Here is a 17,204-nt window from a genome sequence, read left to right on the forward strand (position 1 = left end):
TTGAAACAAGATAGGACAACGACGCCGGGGGTTCGAGGTAGCAACAACCAAGAAGCATGGATTGAGTGTCATGCTCTACAAATTACCGTGCTCGCTGTGGCATGATTCCTCTATTGCCATGACTTAGACAATCCGTCTTCTTCTCGCCCGTTCCCAACGCTGGAAAGGAACGCATCGCCCGATTTGGAGCGGATGGACGGACAAAGGATGGACGGCCAAAGTCCTAGCCCCGGCTGCGCTCTGTCCTCGAGTGAGTGTCTGGGCTGGCATTCTTGTCGTGGGTCGGACCGGTCGTCAGGAGACGAGTTTCGGCTTCTCTGTCGGCCATTCGGTCATTTCGCTCTTTTGTCATCTTTCATGATGGCCATGACAACCCCACCAGGGCCCCTTGCCCCCCTCCATTCCCAGAATTGCTGGTCCGCTCTCCAACCATGGCAGAGGAGAGAATCTTCAGCTCCTCCCCCAGGGCATCCCCGACATCCTCTCGAGCTTCGGCACGAGCCTTCCCCATCGCCCACATCATGATCCAGAACCACCGGTGCCCTTCCTGACCCTGCGCACTCGCATGCCGCCGCCGCCGCCGCTGTTGCTGCTGCTGCTGTTCCCACTCCGCTTGTATCTCACGCAACCTCCTCTCCCTCTGCCTCCGCACCACCGCCTGTCCCAGCTCCCATGCTAGCTCCTAACAATGCCGCCTTCGCTCCGGCTCCCGATCGGCTTGCCGCCATGGTGGTTGTTGTTGTTGTTGTTGTTGTTGTTGTTGTTGTCGTTGTCGTAGGGGGCAGCACTCGCTGCTCGCCATCCTCCTCTGCGCAAACGGAGCCAAGCTCGCTTTGTGGCGCCGGCCGTCTTCCACCCCCGGAGGCGCCCACGCGAGGCGGCGGCGGTGGTGACGGCGGTGACCACGATGGCGGCGTTCGCCTAGGTTCTGCTGCCTCCGCTTCCCGTGGCCGTGGCCGTGGCCGTCGCGGCGCCGGGCTGGCTCGCGTTGCCGTCCGCCGGGCCGGCCGAGGAAGCGTCAAACTTGACGGGACCCTTTGCGTAGCGCTGCACGTAGGCCCTGGCGTTCTTTTCAAACTCCTTGCGGTCGGTGCGATACTCGTCGGCGATGCGGGCCTCGAGGGGGTCCTCGGGCTGGGGCTCCTCGAGCAGGGCGCGGACCGACTCGAGGACCGAGGCCAGGCGCGTCGAGGGCTTCCACTTGTCCGACTTGAGCAGGCCCAGGCAGATGTTGCCCGGGCTGTCGTTGGTCACGTTGGGGTGGTAGATGCGCGTCGAGAAGGTGATGGTCGGGGCCTTGAAGGGGTACTCGGTGGGGAGCTTGACGACGAGGCCGAACTTGCCGCCGGCGTAGACCGAGTCTTCGGGCCCGTCGAGGATGACGTGCCAGGTGTGCAGGTCCGAGTCGTTGGGCAGGGTAACGGTGATGCCGACCGGCGGGTGCGTGGTGCACTCGGCGAGCTCCTGTTGCGAAGACGGGAACGCATCAGCGATGCTGTCGCTGTGCGGCAGGCAAGCAGGGGGGCGGGCGGGTAGGGCACCCAGGGTATGCATAGCCAGCGGCGCAGAGGGTGGTGGTTACTACGGTGGTAGAGATGCTAGTGAGACGTACCTTTGTGATGCGCTTGTTGGACGTCATGGTGGTAGTTGATGGTGGAGGAGGTTGATGGAGGGTTCGGGGAACAGCCAAGGCGGAAACGTGGCAGGGGGAGGTGAAGGTCCCGTGTGGACACGAGTGCAAGCCCGCGAGGCTGTTGAAACGGGCTCCCGAGACAAGCTGGAATGGAAGAACAGGGCGGATTTTTGTATTTTTTTTTTTTTTTGGAAGAAAAAGAGGAAGCTTCCAAAGGTTGCAGAAATTCCAGCCCGTGGTGACCGACGGGGAAGGCTGCCTGCCGCCTTTGGGTTGATTTGTCGCTAGCGCCAGGCACACGCACACACACACGAGGCAAACACCGGCCAGGCCGATGGGAAGGCGGGGGCTGGGGAGGCGGGGAGCAACTCAGGTCCCTGCCCGCCACGGTAGGGACGGCAGGTGTGGGGTCGCCGGGTTGCCTGACGGCCCAGATCCACGGTGACGACAGAGTGGGGCCGGCTTGGGGCGGCGGCGGCCGGCATCGAGGGTGGGGCCGCCACGGCACTGCGGTGTACGCAGTACATACTGAGTACGCAGTAGTACGGTCTATAGTAATGGGTGAATTCGACCTCCAGCCAGCCAGCTAAGTTAGCTCCCAGCTGGCCGAGCAAAACAATTCTACAACCTCGGTGGAAGCCATCTCATCCCCATCATGCATGCATCTGCAATCCGCATCATTATGGATGGACGAGAAGGAAGAAAGTGAGAATGAAAAAAAAAAAAAAAAAAAAAAAAAGAATAGAAAACCTACGCAGAGATACTGTAAAGCTACCCGAGGTAGAGCCAAGTGCAGTAGCCACCAAAGATCACTCAGGCAAGGAGTCAGGGTACAGAGTAGATTCCTCGTGGTTCCCCCGTCTTCAGCAAAAAAATCCTACATGCAATATATGGTTCATTTGCTGTCTACACCTACGCCGGCCATCCCAAAACCATCCCAGACGCCGACGCCTTCGTCAACCTTCTTCCTCACCCTCTGTCTCGCCATCCTCTCCATCCGTATCCATCGCATCCACCTCCCCGGGCCCCATACCAGACACGTCGCCGTCCTCAACCCCCCTGCCCCCCTCTTCTTGCTCAGGGCCCTCCTCCGTCTCCTCGCCGTCCTCCGTCTCATCATCCAGGTCGTCCTGCTCATCCTGTCCGTCCTCCCGCTCATCCCCCTCCTCGAGATCCACGCCTGTCATGTCTCCATTCCCCTCCTCCTCCTCCTCCTCCTCCTCTTCCTCTTCCCCTTCCTCCTCCTCCTGCTCCCCTTCCTCCCCCTCCTCTTCTTCCTCTTCCTCCTCCTCACCACCGCTCTCGTCGCTTCCGCTTTCGCTGCTGCTGCTGCTGCTCCCCACAGGCCTCCCGGCATCCACGCTCCTCCTCAAGTTCGGGAACAGCAACGACGGCGGCGGCTCGTCATCATACCCCTCCGGCACATCGCTCAAATCGCTTTCATCATCCGCGTCGTCGTGCACGCTCCCAGGCGGGCTTGAGACGTCGCTTTCCTCTCCGTCCCCGCCACCGTTGCCGCCAGCGCCAGCACCAGCACCAGCACGAGCACCACCAGCACCGCCCTGACCAGCGTGTGGACGCTTCACAAGCGACGCGCGGCGCCCCGACACCGAGCCACCACCGGCAGCAGCAACAGCCGCGGTGGCGGCGGAGTCCTTCATCTCCAAATCCTCTCCTTCCTCGTCGGTCCCCCCCTCGTCGTCCTCCTCGGTTTCATCCCCTTCAGCGGCCTTGCCGGTGCGCAAGCTCGACATGCTCCCCACCCGGCTCCTCGTCTTGCCTCCCGCCCCCGCACCGCCGGCCGCAGCGCCACCCGCAGACCGGGCCGCGGCTTCGGCGGCGCGGAGCACCGCCTGCACGGCCAGCTCCGCCTGCCGGAGGATCTGCGCGCGGCGCACCACGCCGCCCGTTTTGCGCGGCGCCGCGGCGTCCCCGGCCACCGAGTGACGGTCCGACTTGTCGGCGAGCTCCGAGCCGGCACGGTCGCGCGCCGTCGTGAGGGAGAGGAGCCGGGTGCGGAGGTCGGCCGCGTCGACTCCGTTTTGCGGTGGCGCGCCCGGCGTGGCGCTGGGATCCGAGTCGCGCATGGGCTGGTCCTTGTCCTTGTCCTGGGCTTGGGACGGCTCCGGCTCCTGCTCGGCGGCGGTCGCCGTCGCGACGGGGCCGGCGAGGTCGGGCTTGATGTGCTGATAGATGGCCCAGTAGCAGTCCGTGATCAAGTCGTCGATGGGCCCGGCCTTCATGAGGGTCGAGTTGAGTTTCTTGAGCTCGACCGCCTCCTTCATGGCGTTGAGCGCGGCGTGGCCCTCGGCGGGAGGGGTCGTCGACCAGGCCGTGATCTTGTCGCTCGCCACCTCGAACTCTTCCTGGGTGAAGCTCTTGAACGCCTCGTCGTGCGAGGGCGGGATCTTGAAGGCCTGCCGGATCAGCTTGAGGTAGGCGAGCACGCAAAACTGCCAGAGCTCGTTGAAGTGGTAAAAGTCGGCGCTCTTCTTGCGGATCCGGCGCAGCACCGCCTCGAGGTTGGCCCTGTCGTTCAGCACGTCCAGCAGGCCCACCATGTACCGAATGTAGCGCTCGGTAAACACGTGATGGCGGCCCGGCCGCTCGGCGTCGCACTTCCACACGTTCATGACCATCGTCTTGGTGAACATGCTCTCGCGCAGGACGAAGAAGGCCGCCCGCGCCGTGAGGTAGCTCCCGCCGTCCTCCTCGGGCGGGTCCTGCCCGTCCGCGGCCGGGGGAGCCGTCGTCGCCGGATCGAACAGCACGCGCGCGTGCCGCATGATGAGCCGGTGCTGCCAGTTGGACTTGTCCTTGTCGCGCAGGAAGCGCAGGCATCGCACCACATACGCCTCCCACTCCTCGGCGTTGGCGATGGGGATCTCGACGCCGCCGTCGGGCGCGTAGGGCTGGCGCTGCAGGACCTTGGCGGCCTCGGCGATGGGCAGGTCGCCGCGCAGGACGAGCTTGTGCACGACCGACACGATCTTGTAGTGCGGCTCGAGGATCGGGTCCTGGCCGTGCCGAGGCTTGGGCAGCGACGCGACGATGGTGATGGTCTTCTCGAGCGCATCGAGCACGCTCTGCACGGTGGGCTTGCGCGCTCGGCTCCGCTCGTCCAGCTCGTCGTCGGGCTTCTGGTACATTTTCCAGAGGCACTTGGCCACCATGTAGGGGTTCTTCCAGTCCTTGGGCTTGCCCTTCATGGCCCTTCGGAAGAGGTGCGCCGCAAACTTCCACACCTGGTAGTCCGTCATCTCGTTGTGCACCATGCCCTTGTACGTGCCGCCGCCTTCGAGCTCGATGAAGAAGCGCTTCTGGTCCGAATGCTGGAAGGGCTCCATGGCGAAGGGCTCGCGGCTCGACGAGTAGAGGCGCATGCCAAACTCGTGGTACATGTCGTAGAGCGCCTCCTGGCCGTCCTCGAGCGAGGCCAGGGCCGCCGGGTCGGAGGCCCACGAGTAGGAATGCGACAGCGCCATGATGTAGCTGTGGATGGCGTTGCGCTGAAACTTGACCAGCTCGGCGCGCTCCTTGTTCATCTTGTCGGCCGTCCAGAGGACGGCTTCCTCGAGCTCGTAATCGAAGCACTCGGCCAGCCGGAACCACGCGTCCCAACGGTCCGGCGTGTACTGGAGCTGCAGGCGCAAAAAGGTGGCGGCGATGCGGAGGTCGTCCGTGGCGCCCGGCGTCTGCCGCCGGTTCAGATCGATCGTCTTGAACCGGGTCAGGGCGATCATGCCCAGGAGGAAGAACCAGCCCTGCTTGGCCGGGGCGCTCTCCGGGCTGTGGATGGCGACCGCGTCCAGCTCCACGCTGCCCGTCAGGGCCTGGTAGAGGTGCAGAGGGTTGATGGGGGCCTTGAGATACTCCGAGTAGTTGCGGAGGTTGTGGGCCATCTGCGGGCTCGACTTGGCGGACCCGATGGCCTGCTGCATGCGCTCAATGGTCGCCTTGAGGTCCGACTTGAGCAGGTCTTTCATGGACATGCGGTTCGCCAGCATGGTGACCCGTTCCACCAGCTGCAGGGCCTGCCGCTTCTCCAGGTTCTCGGGCTCGCAGCCGTGATCCTGCACCTCCCAGATGCCCACGCCGAGCTTGAGGCCGTAGAGGTCGTAGAGCACCTGGCCCAGGTAGTCCTCCCAGTTCTCCATGTTCTTCTGCTTGAGCAGCTCGACCCGCATCATGCGGAGGAACACCTTGTTCGACAGCTTGCAGTACCGACGGAGGCCCAGCACCTGGTGCACCGCGGCCAGGTAGTCGGCGAGGTCGTTCTCGGGCTTGGGGAACACGTCCGGGTGCGAGTGGATGCCCTCCCGGAGCATCGTGTACTGGAGGGACCAGGTGCGCACCTGCATCTCTTGCAGCTTGCCGAGGAACGACTTGGGGCCGGAGCTGCCCGCGGGCGCGGGCTTCACGCCGACGCGCGTCTCGTCCTCGTGCATGGCCGCGACATGCAGGAGGCAGCTGACCTTGGCCAGGGCCGACATGCTTGACTTGAGGTGGTCGCCATCGATGATGTGGAACGAGCTGTCCTCGTTGAGGGCAAGATGCAGCGACTGGATGACCAGATCATCGAGCGCCTTGAGCAGGCCCATGAGCTGGCTCCGCCGGGCCTCGTCCGAAGCCTGGGCGTAGTCGTCGCTCTCCAGGTCGGCCACCACCACCTCGATGCTTCGGAGGAAGCACGAGAACTGCTTGGTGGTGTACTGGATCTTGCCGTACGCCTCCCCGAGCCTAGACCACAGCAGGAGCCGCAGCTCGGTACTGCTGCTCCGCAGGAACTTCCACAGGTCCACCAGCTCCTGGCTGGCACACTCCTTGATGGGCAGCCTGTTCTGCGGAGCCTCGGCAGCGTCCTCGGGATTCGCCGCCTTGTCGGCCGCGGGGATGGTGATGTACACGCCGTCGGGGTTGAGAACCGGCTCAAGGCTCTCGATGACCGAGACGGGATCGCCGGCGTCTTCCTGGAACAGCCCCAAGAAGAAGTCCATGGTCGTGAGCTTGGAGATCTCGCGGTCCGCGGCGGGCGCAGAGATCTCGGGCAGAGCAGCATTGTTGGGAAGGTTCATGGCAGCCCCGGCGTGCCTGGCCAGGAAGTCACGCAAGCTGTACCAGCAGTTCAGGATGTGATCCCGCGGGGCCGCCTTGGACATGGTCATCGAGGTGACGGCGGCCCACAGGAAGCGCGAGACGAGGGAATCCTCCGGGTCCGGCTCAAGCATCCTCGTAACGGTGACGGCCTTGTGCAGCCACCTGTCCATCCTGCGGTTGGCGTCCGGGAGGCTCTCGTGGCCTTCGGCATGGTTGGGATCCGCGAGCTGGTCGCACACTTCGAGATACAGCTCGAAGAGCATTTGGGTGAGCGACGCCAGATCAGAGAGCGCTTTCGCCTGGCCGCCTTGCAAGCGCTGCTCCACCTCGTCCCGGAGCTTGCGCAAAAGAACCTCCTCGGCCCGGCCGATGACGCCCATCACGGCCGCTTTCAGCTGATCCGTCCATTTAAAGGCCGTGTACGACCTGGCCAGGGCGTTCACGTATTCGAAGACCAGGTCCTCCAAGGTGTTCCAGCCTTGGTTGATGCGCGCCGCAAAGTCCCGGAAGCGGCGAGAATCGTCAAACGCGGGCGCCTCCGGGGGACGTTGCGCCCCTGCTTTGGCATGCTCCAGGAAGGACGACAGGCTCAGCTGCGGGAGCTCTCTCTTGTTCAGAAGGATGGATCCGAGCTCCTCGTCAAACTGGCCGATGAAGCTCTGGAGATCGATGGCGGCCTGGTTCTGGATCTTGCCGGTGCGATCGTCCGAGGCGCACGAATCCAAGATCTCGGCGATCCTCCCGAGGGTGACCTGATCCGTCACGCCGAGATTTTCCAGGATGTTTTTGGTTGTCTGGAACAGGTTCTGGTCGGCGGCCTGCAACGGTTGGAGCTGGGTCGCGAGGAGGGTGGCCGAGTCCATCGCTTCTTCGACCGCCGTGTCCCGGCGCCTGGTCCGCTTGCTCCGCTTGACGTCTGTCGACTCGTCGACCGGAGGTTCGCCGATGCCGGCTATGGACTGCGAGCGCTTCCTGGTGGAGACGCCTTGGTCCTTGGACGGGGCTTCGGGAGGCGTGGTCGACTCCGAGACCGCGGTCTCCTGCTGGCCGTCCCCGGGGGATTCCTGGGCTTGGTCGACCGCCATCTCATCCGCCTTGTCGGCCTCCGCGAGCGCGGGTTCCGCCGCGGGCGGCTCGGAGGCGGGCGATTGCGTGGCCTCTTCCATGTTGACATCCTCGTCGGCAGCGGCGTCAGGGAGGTTGATGGTAACCGCCCGAGCGGACAGGCCGTCCTCCGTCATCAGGCGCACCATCTCGTTGCCAAGCTCCGTCCAGGAAGGCTTCGAGAGGGAGACAACGAGGCGCGGCACCTCGGTCGCCTCCTTGCGGGGTCTGGAGCCGGCCAGCTCCGTCGTGGGATCCGGGAGGAAAGGGATCGGGTCGAGAAAGCGGGCCAGGCGAGGCGGCATCTCCCGGGTGACGAAGGGCTTCATGATGGGGTGGCTCAGGGCCATGTCATCTCCCAAGACGCCCAGCTGCCGTCGAAGCTGCTCGCCGGCGAACGCCTCGGCCAGCGAGGGAGGCTCGACATCGTCGACGGCGGGGTCGTCATCCAGCTCGATGGCGGCCTCGAGGCTGTAGCGGCTGACGCGGGTGCTCCCGAGGAACGAGGCCACGCGGGCGGCCTTCCGCCAAAGCTCGGCATCGGACGGGTCGCGGTCGAGGGCGGCGCAGAAGTCGTCGAGGGCCCGGCGGGCGTCGTCCTGCACGGCGCTTTCCTCGAGGAGGGCCGTTTTGTGGGCGGCATCGCGGGTCACCTTGTGCTTGATGCGGTCGATGAGGAACTGGCCGTGGTTCTTGTAGGACAGGTAGAGGGCCTGGGGGAGGCCGCTGTCGGTGGGCTCGATAACGTCAACTGGGACGAGGGGCAAGGCCGGGGCGAGGGCGGGCTCGAGGGCCAGGGTGCCATCCAGGCCGGCCTCGGCGCGCTCGTAGTCGGTTTTGCTCTCGGGGTACCGAAAGATCTCGGACTCGAAGAGGGCATTGTAGGCGTCGGCGGCCTGGTCGAAGAACTGGGGGCCCTGCGAGTGAAGCTTCAGGGCGTTTTGAAACAGCTTGAGGGCATCTTCGACCTGGATCTCCTTGGTGGTGTCGACCTCCTCGTCGATGTTGTCCTCGGGCTCGACGTTGATGGCCGTGAACGCGACCTGGACCAAGGGCACATGTGAGCGACGGCCAGGCTGCCTGATTGCGACCACGGATCCTTTACCATCTCGAGGAAGCCAAGCAGCGATGCTGCATATGTAGGGATCTAAGAGATCTAAAAAGGTTGCGACAAAGGGCTCAAAGACCTTGCAAGCGTTGGGCGATGTGTATGCAGTTGCCGGTCTAGGGGTTGGAAGGGCCCGACCTGGCCCAGCACAAAAAAACAGCAACCAAGTCTGATGATGGTTGCGGGAAACGCAGGCGAAGCTGTGAAGCGTGGATGTGGATGGTTGGCAACCTGACGTCCGTTCGCACTTTTGGGAAATGTGGAATGAAATGCTGCGGCGCGTCAGACGCGATTGCCAAGATGGGGGCAATTTGATGGCGTTGGGTGCTGGCTTCCCGCCGCCTGGTACGTCACCCAGGCGCTCTTCCCGGGCAGGTCCAGGCCAGGTCCAGGTCCCCCACCTACCCACTCGCTGAGCGGAGTCCATAGCTTACTAGCACCGTAGTAGGTACAGTGTACTATAGTAGTTGAGGTACCTACTCTCATCAGTGGTCCACTGTTATCGTACAGTGCACAGGGCGGGCGTCCAGGAAATACCGTTACGGCAGATAACTACCTGACTAACTACCTAAGGTACCTAGGTGCTCGGTGGTCCGAGCTCCAGCTTCAGCAGCTCACCACCTCAGGTACCCGCATTTGGCTTCGCCAGTTCCCGATCGGGCTCTGGAATTCAATGAATGGCACCCGCCAACCGCAATCTTGGCAACAAGCTCCCCCCAGGGCGTCCGGGCTGCATTCCCAACCCACCTACATCCATCGTACCCGTCACCTGAGCTACTCTCGGTTCAAGACACCTTACCCCCCCCCCCCCCCCCAAACCAGCTTGCGACTACGTATCGCCAAGCACATCGACGTCGAGACACAGCTCGGTGTATGCAACCATCCCCATGCGTTGCTCTTGATCTCTTGATCCTCCATCGTCCATCCGCCGTCGACCTGAGTTATATACCCCTCCCCTCCCGTGCATGATCCGTCAACCTCCCAAAGACCGACCCAACCTCTCCCGTTTCGTCCCCTCCGCCTCGTCAACGCCGCTCTCGTCATCGTCGTCCCGCGCCCGCCATGGTTGCGCCCGCCGTGCCAGAGTCCGTCCCCTTTCCGATCCCCTGCGGTGCTCGCCCGGAGCCCTTCGACTGACGTGGATTGTTCCGCCCCAGGGTCACGGAGGAGGTGCTCCACGAGGCCATTGACGCCCGCACCGAGTCGCTGGTGTCGCTGCGCGAGCTCGGCCCTCCCGACCTGGTGCACCTCGTGAAGCAGCCCCTCAAGAGCGGCGGGAAGCCGGTCCGTGATCCTCGTCGCTCCCTCTTGCCCACGTGCGTTGGCTGACCCTCGGCGCCCAGGCAGGTGTCTATCACCACGTCACCGGCGTGGATGCCTCGTCCTCGGCGAGCCTCGCCGCCTACATCAACACCCTCGCCTACCGAGAGTTCGGCTCGTCGGCCACCTCCAAAACCCTCGAGGGCACATACTGGTAACTTGGCACCAACTTTCCCACGGACTCGGTGCGGACGATTGACCCCGCCGCCAGCTGCTACAATGCCTTTTCCCGGGTCGACATGCGCGTCCACGCCCCCTTCCCGGGGTCCGTCGAGAGCTACTGCGTCGACGAGCGCGGCGAGAAGCGCCAGGCCACCGACGAGCTCTGGCTCGAGACCTATCTCTGCAGCGTGTTGCGCGCCTACTCGTACGCCGACGACGGCACCGGCGACACCATCCGCAGGATCGTGGGCGTGAGGCGCTTCAACCCCGTGACCAACACCGAGACCGAACACCGCTTCCTGAGCGCGGCCGAGCACCTCTTCTTCCGGGGTAAGGGTCCTCCTTCCTTGCCCGCGCAGCGTCGATGGCCCCCTCGCTGACCCCCCCTCCCAGGTTGGCAGCTCGGCTCCGACTCGGTCGTGCAGGTTCCCAACCTCGTCTCCAACCACTTGACCGCCGGCCTGCTCAAGTACTTCCACACCACGGGCCGCTACGCATCGGGCATCAACCTGTTCACCAAGCTGCGCCAGCAAAACGTCGAGGTCGCCTCCCTGCTGGCCAAGGTGCTCTTTATGGGCAACGAGGAGGTCCAGGGGATACGCGTCCTCCACGAGGCCTTGAAGCAGTCGCCCATGGACTACGTCATGCTGGACACGCAGGCCGAGTTCCTGCTCAAGAAGGCGGCGACCGCGGCGACGCCCGCCCAGAAGGAGGAGCGGCTGCGCATGGCCCTGGGCTGCGCCGACCGGAGCACCATCGCCGCCCCGAGCGAGTTTAGCACCTGGGCGCGGCTGGCCGAGGTGTACGTGGCCATGGAGGACTGGGAGAACGCCCTGACGACGCTCAACTCGTGTCCCATGTTCACGTACCAGGACAAGGACACGCCCGTGATGCCGGAGCCCAGGGACATCCACCTGCCGACCCTCCCCGAGACCAGGTTAGACGAGATCGACAGCGAGCCCGAGGCGCGCTACTCGGAGCAGGTCGACCCGAGCCTGCTGAACCTGCGCGCCGCCTCGTACCGGGGCACCTTCAAGCACGCCTACAACATCCTGACCGAGATGACGGCCAAGATCGGCTGGGACCAGCTGCTCAAGATCCGGAGCAACGTGTTCGTCATGGAGGACGAGTACCGCGAGAAGCAGGAGGCCTCCCAGTACCCCAAGAAGCGCAACGCGAGCACCGACGCCCTTCGCGGCACGCCCGACCCCGCCCCGAACGGCACGACGTCGGAGAGCGGAGACGAGGAGGAGGACCAGGACGGCGGCGACCACGAGACGGCGAGCAACGCCGAGCCGGGGTCGCAGACCCTCGACGCCCACAGCGCCGCCGCCGGGCACATCGAGCGGCCGTCCAGCGCCGTGGACCCCGAGATGGTGAAGCAAAACGAGGAAGGGGTAAGCCTTGCTTCTTTTCCCTCTCTTCTACGCGAGCTCCGTCCGCCTTCTGACCATCGCAGCAAAACACAAACTCCAAGGAAGACCACTTCTCGCGCCTCAACAACAAGCGCCTCTGCGAGCGCTGGCTCGACAGCCTGTTCATGGTCCTCTACGAGGATCTGCGCGTCTACACCATCTGGCGCACGCAGATGGCGCAGTACCGGGCGCAGAGCATCCAGTACAAAAAGTCGGCCGAGGAGTGGGAGATTCTCGGCTCGCTGGCCGAGCGCCTGCAGCACGTCGACGAGGCCGTCGAGGCGTACCGCGCCTGCCTCGCGCAGCGCTTCAGCCCCAAGGCGCTCGCGGGCATCCTCAAGGTGTTTGAGAAGACCAAGGGCAACACCCGCGACACGGTCGCCGCCACGATCCGCCTGGTGACGTGGCAGTACCGGTGGTACAGCGAGTTCTCGCCCGAGCTGCTGCACACGGTCCGGATGCTCATCGAGGACGAGGGCGCCGTCAAGATCCGGAGCATCATCCAGGCGACGAACCTGCCGCAGAGCGTGCTGGACCTGACGCACCATTACGCGGCGCTGTGTGCGACGTTTAGGAGCAGCGGGACGGAAGGCTAGCGGGGCCGGCGGTGGGCTCCCCGGTGCAGGGTCGGATGGGGTACGAGAGCACAGGTTCGGTTCTGAGCCGCCGAGCAGGCTTGAACTCTGGAGCAAGAGCCCACCAGAACCGAGCCGAGCCGATGATTCCTACGTTTCTTTGGATGTCGTAGACCGATGTTGGGGGCGGTGGGGTTCAATGGAGCCAAAAAGCGCAGTTGTTGACGAGCCTGGACCAGGACCGCATTGATACCAGCAGGGCGTGGGACATGTTGTTTGGTTCACCGTCGAGCTCCAATCCATACCATCAAATCCCTATCTGCTTCACTAGGTAATAGTTACTGGATTTTGCCCAAGGAACGAAACATGTTCATGGCATCCACCATCAACATGCTGGAGAACCCAACGACAAAAGACCACCCGCCCCCTTCACCGCCACGACCTGAATGTCGATGTTTATTTTCCCCGGAAGCCGTTCACAAATCTTGGTCAGATTGGAGCCTGCACGGTATTACTTTGAGATCCCGCCCCCATGTTTCCATGTCTCCCAAAATGCGGCCTCTTCAGCTCGTTCCGCAGCAATCGGGTCTCGGATCACACTCCTCCGAGCCCACGAGGGTGGGAGGGGTCCAGCGGCCGAACCCCTCCCCCCGCCAAAGACCCCCCGCGATTGGCGATCTCCCTTGCCCGGCATGGCGATGAAGCATGCATAGAGCGAGGAGGAGGGCCAAGGTGCGGCACACGCAGACACGCGGCGGGCATGACACCGCTTGTGCAGAAACCTCCCCCGCCCGAGGGGGGGGGGGGGGGGGGGTGGATCACTGTGGGCTTCGGGCCTGCAAGGGGTCAACCTCTTGAGGGTTTCCGTTAATGGCTGAAGAAGCGCCGTGTGGTGGGTGGGGTGGAGGCCCGAGATAGCGTCATGGATCGGCTTGGTGGTGTTTGTTTGGATGACCGAGATGGGGTACATAAACGACGGTGCGTTTCCCGCTCCGACTCTCTAGCGGCTTGGTAAAATTCCATGGAGCTCCGGTTTCTATTTCACCATTCCGGCATCCAGGACTCGGCGCACCCAAGTTACGGCAGACTAGATCCCCGATCCAAACATACCTAGGTACCTGGACTTCTCTTGCATCGAAGTGGCCCATTGTCACCATGGCCGAGATGAAGAACACCACGTAAGTTGCGCCTCCTCCTCCTCCTCCTCCTCCTCTTCCTCCACCACCATGAACAAATCACCAATACCTTCCCCTTCCTTCCCTCGCGTGCAGCAAAACCTTCCCTCTCAACACGGGCCACGAGATCCCCGCCATCGGCCTCGGCACCTGGCAGTCCTCGCCCGGCGACGTGGCCGCGGCCGTCGCCGCGGCCCTGCAGGCCGGCTACCGGCACATCGACACGGCCTTTGCGTACGGCAACGAGCGCGAGGTGGGCGAGGGGATCCGCCGGAGCGGCGTCCCGCGGGACCAGATCTGGGTCACCACCAAGCTCGACAACGCGTGGCACAAGCGCGTGGGCGAGGCCCTCGACAGGTCGCTCGAGAACCTGGGGCTCGAGCACGTCGATCTGTACCTCGTGCACTGGCCGTCGAGCACGGTGCCCGGGTCCGGGGGCAAGCAGCACTACGAGGATTGGGACTTTGTGGACACGTGGCGCGAGATGCAAAAGCTGGTGGGCACGGGCAAGGTCAAGACCATCGGGGTGAGCAACTTTGGTATTAAGAACCTCGAGAGGTTGTTGAGCGATCCGAGCTGCAAGGTACGTTCCTCCGTCCGTCCGTCTGTCCGTCCGTCCGTCCCTCCCTCCCTCCGTTTTGGTTGACCGCGGATGCGGGTTGCGGCGGTTTGGGGTCGGCTTTGTCGGAAGCGGTTGCTGACCGGCCGTTGGTGGGCGGTGAAAACAAGATCGTGCCCGCGGTCAACCAGATCGAGCTGCACCCGGCGAACCCGTCGCCGAAGCTCGTCGCCTACTGCCGCGAGAAGGGCATCCATTGCTCCGGATACTCGCCGCTCGGGAGCAGCGGGTCGCTGCTCAACACGAACCCGACCCTGGCGGCCATTGCCAAGGACAAGAACCGCAGCATCCAGCAGGTGCTGCTGGCGTGGGGGCTGCAGAAGGGGTGGAGCGTGCTGCCGAAGAGCGTGACGCCGCAGCGCATCGAGGCGAACTTTGACCTGGACGGCTGGAGCTTGACCGAGGAGGAGGTGGCCAAGATCGATGCCATCCAGGACCGGTTCAAGATTTGCGGGGACGGGTGGCTGCCGGTGAAGGTCTTTTTCGGCGATGACGAGTGAGCATCGTGCGCGGGCTGGGCCTGCGGCATCGATAGTACCTAAAGGGACCTAGTTTAGCAAAAAAAGAGCAAGACAAGGGCGGACAGACAGACATCATGCTCGAGGGAGCGAGGTCCAACGCACCCGTTGCCGGCCGGCATCCTCTACGTCGACCCCATCCCAACGATCCCGCACACGTACATTACAATCCCCCCTTGGCCAGCAGCAACATCCCCGTGGACATCCATCCTGCGGTGCTTGAGTCGAGGCACCCTCTCCCGCCCTACAGCTTCGGCCCCTCGGCATCCCCCCTCGCCACCTCGGCCACCGCCCTCCGGATCTTCTCCGCCAGCTCCAACCCCTCGTCGTCGTCCAGCTCGTCCCTCTGGCCCCGCCCAAACATGGTGCTCGTGAACCGCTCGCTCTTCTTGTCCCTCAGCTCCGGCCGCGGGATCACGTGGAAATGCATGTGCGGCACCACCTGGGCCGCCGCGGCCCCGTTGTTCTGCACCACGTTCCAGTCGGGCACGCCCGTGGCCTTGGCGACGGCGGCCGAGAGCACGCGCAGGTAGCGGCCGAGCTCGGCGGCCTCGGCGGGCCGGACGTCGGTCAGCTTGGGCCGGTGGGCGCGGGGGCAGAGCAGGATGTGGCCCTGCGAGAGGGGCATGATGTCAAGGAAGCCGATGAGCAGAGGGGTGGAGAGGATCATGAAGGTGGCGGGCTGGGGAAAGGTGGCCTCGGACGAGAGGAGGGGGGAGGTGGAGGGCGGTGGGTTGGACGGGTCATAGGGAGGGTACGTGGAAGCGATGTGGCAGAAGGGACAGTCGGGGACGGTGTCGGTGGTGTTGGTGGGTGATGAGGAGGATGCGTTGGAGGAAGACGAGGAGGATGGCTGCCCCGGGTCAAAGTCGGAACAAGGGAGAGGGACCCGGGAGGAGGCTGGAGAGGAGGGTTTGGGCGACATGTCGATACGAATAGGTGGTGAAGTTGATTGACAGGCTGGAACAAGGTGGCTTGGGCTTCAGAGGACCACCACGCTTGACGACGGACGAACCAGGCCGGCCTTTCTGATGGTGGTAGTAGTAGTAGTAGTAGTAATCGTCGTCGTCGTAGTAGTAGGAATATGCGGTCCGGTTCGAGTTGCCCTCCCACACAACCTGGAGCACGGGAGAGGTAACTACCGGTAGATACACATGTACAGTGTAGATGGCATGTATGGATCAATTTATTGGGCCGACGACCTGCCCGGAACCTGGAAACCCGCTTGCAACCCCCCCGGAAAACCGATTGCGACACTAATTACTGCGTGCCGAGAAGGTGTGCCCCTGCCTCGGTCCATGCTCCAGGTGCCGGGCCTGGGTCTTTTGGGCGCTGTTGCAGGCCGGGACTCGTGGACGACTCAGCGTTCGCGAATGCTTGGCTGGGGCCTGCTTGGCCTGCTTGGCCTGCTTGGTCTGCTTGGCGTATGTCGGTACTCATGACGGGAGCAGGGCTTCACCGCCCAGACTTTCTGCCGTCTGATCCCGCCAAAATTTCTGCCATCTTCGGCCCCACTCAACCTTGACGCAGTCCTCGCAGGCCGAACAAAGCCATCTTCAGCCTCCCCCCGTCAACATCCCCTCCGCATCGTCAACCGACACCCGGACCATCCCGCCTCCTCCAACCCCCGCCGCCGCCGTCATCCGCCATCCGCCATCCGCCATTCGCCATCCTCTTCCTCATCCTCTCAGCCAAACACCCTCGCCGGCTCCCACCTACCTAACCCCCCCTCCTTCTCCCCCCCGATCGATCCCTCCGTCTCACACGCAAGCCCACCATGTCCCGCGAGGAGTACCAGGTCCCCAACACCGGCTCCGGCAACTCGCCCGCCATCGGCGGCGGCTCCTTCAACGCGGGCCAGCGCGACTTCTCGGGCGAGAGCGGCGGCGGCGTCATCTACTACATCTGCGGCGACTGCGCGGTGCGCGTCCCTCTGGAGCGCGACACGCCGATCCGCTGCCAAAAGTGCGGCGCCAGGGTGCTGTACAAGGAGCGGACCAAGAGGTAGGCTTGCCGGCGCGTCTCGTCGGGGCGATGGGCTCGCAACGCTTGCCGTGCTGCCGTGCTGCGGCGCGCGCCGCGGGGCGGGCGGGCCTGTCTGCCCCGGTCTTGTGCAAGCGATCGAGGCAATGGATGGTGCTGACGTTGGCTTCCCTTCCAGGATGGTGCAGTTCGAAGCGCGGTAGGGGGCGGGGGCTGCCAGGAAAGCAGAGTGGAGAGTTGAAGATGGCAAACGCTTCAACAAACGATATCCCTCGGGCGTTTGGGTCGTCTCGTCGAGGATGGGTGCTCGGGGCAACTCAGGGTTCGGGTAGATGACGGGAGGTATCAGGTCCTATCAAGACAAGACTCGATGATTCAGGATGGCTGGCGTTTTTCTTTTTTTGGGGGGGACTATGGAAACATGAATACAACAATGCATGATGCACGATTAATAAAGACGCACCACTACCTTGCATTCGAATCTCTGTCTTTTTT

At 63.7% G+C, this 17,204-nt stretch overlaps 6 protein-coding genes across 6 annotated transcripts; 3 read left to right on the forward strand and 3 right to left on the reverse strand.

Moving 5' to 3' along the window:
- Positions 1-921: 921 nt before the first annotated feature.
- On the reverse strand, positions 922-1,639 carry VTJ83DRAFT_4468 (uncharacterized protein; the record flags this gene model as incomplete). Its single annotated transcript, XM_071010960.1, has 2 exons — positions 922-1,464; positions 1,613-1,639. The coding sequence occupies 2 exons, from the start codon at positions 1,637-1,639 to the stop codon at positions 922-924; spliced, it is 570 nt and encodes a 189-aa protein (XP_070865918.1).
- A 950-nt stretch (positions 1,640-2,589) lies between these two features.
- VTJ83DRAFT_4469 (uncharacterized protein) lies at positions 2,590-8,942 on the reverse strand (the record flags this gene model as incomplete). Its single annotated transcript, XM_071010961.1, has 2 exons — positions 2,590-8,877; positions 8,940-8,942. 2 exons carry the CDS (start codon positions 8,940-8,942, stop codon positions 2,590-2,592), a joined length of 6,291 nt encoding a protein of 2,096 aa, XP_070865919.1.
- Positions 8,943-10,004: 1,062 nt separating this feature from the next.
- VTJ83DRAFT_4470 (uncharacterized protein) lies at positions 10,005-12,435 on the forward strand (the record flags this gene model as incomplete). The annotated part of the gene is made up of 6 exons (XM_071010963.1): positions 10,005-10,027; positions 10,100-10,226; positions 10,286-10,416; positions 10,474-10,754; positions 10,818-11,821; positions 11,884-12,435. 6 exons carry the CDS (start codon positions 10,005-10,007, stop codon positions 12,433-12,435), a joined length of 2,118 nt encoding a protein of 705 aa, XP_070865920.1.
- Positions 12,436-13,569: 1,134 nt separating this feature from the next.
- VTJ83DRAFT_4471 (uncharacterized protein) lies at positions 13,570-14,708 on the forward strand (the record flags this gene model as incomplete). The annotated part of the gene is made up of 3 exons (XM_071010964.1): positions 13,570-13,592; positions 13,686-14,172; positions 14,319-14,708. The coding sequence occupies 3 exons, from the start codon at positions 13,570-13,572 to the stop codon at positions 14,706-14,708; spliced, it is 900 nt and encodes a 299-aa protein (XP_070865921.1).
- A 262-nt stretch (positions 14,709-14,970) lies between these two features.
- VTJ83DRAFT_4472 (uncharacterized protein) lies at positions 14,971-15,651 on the reverse strand (the record flags this gene model as incomplete). The annotated part of the gene is made up of 1 exon (XM_071010965.1): positions 14,971-15,651. The coding sequence occupies one exon, from the start codon at positions 15,649-15,651 to the stop codon at positions 14,971-14,973; it is 681 nt and encodes a 226-aa protein (XP_070865922.1).
- An 852-nt stretch (positions 15,652-16,503) lies between these two features.
- On the forward strand, positions 16,504-16,912 carry VTJ83DRAFT_4473 (uncharacterized protein; the record flags this gene model as incomplete). Its single annotated transcript, XM_071010966.1, has 2 exons — positions 16,504-16,730; positions 16,888-16,912. The coding sequence occupies 2 exons, from the start codon at positions 16,504-16,506 to the stop codon at positions 16,910-16,912; spliced, it is 252 nt and encodes an 83-aa protein (XP_070865923.1).
- Positions 16,913-17,204: the final 292 nt, after the last annotated feature.

The sequence above is a fragment of the Remersonia thermophila genome, chromosome 4 (genome assembly GCF_042764415.1).
Source record: "Remersonia thermophila strain ATCC 22073 chromosome 4, whole genome shotgun sequence".
NCBI classification, from domain to species: domain Eukaryota; kingdom Fungi; phylum Ascomycota; class Sordariomycetes; order Sordariales; family Chaetomiaceae; genus Remersonia; species Remersonia thermophila.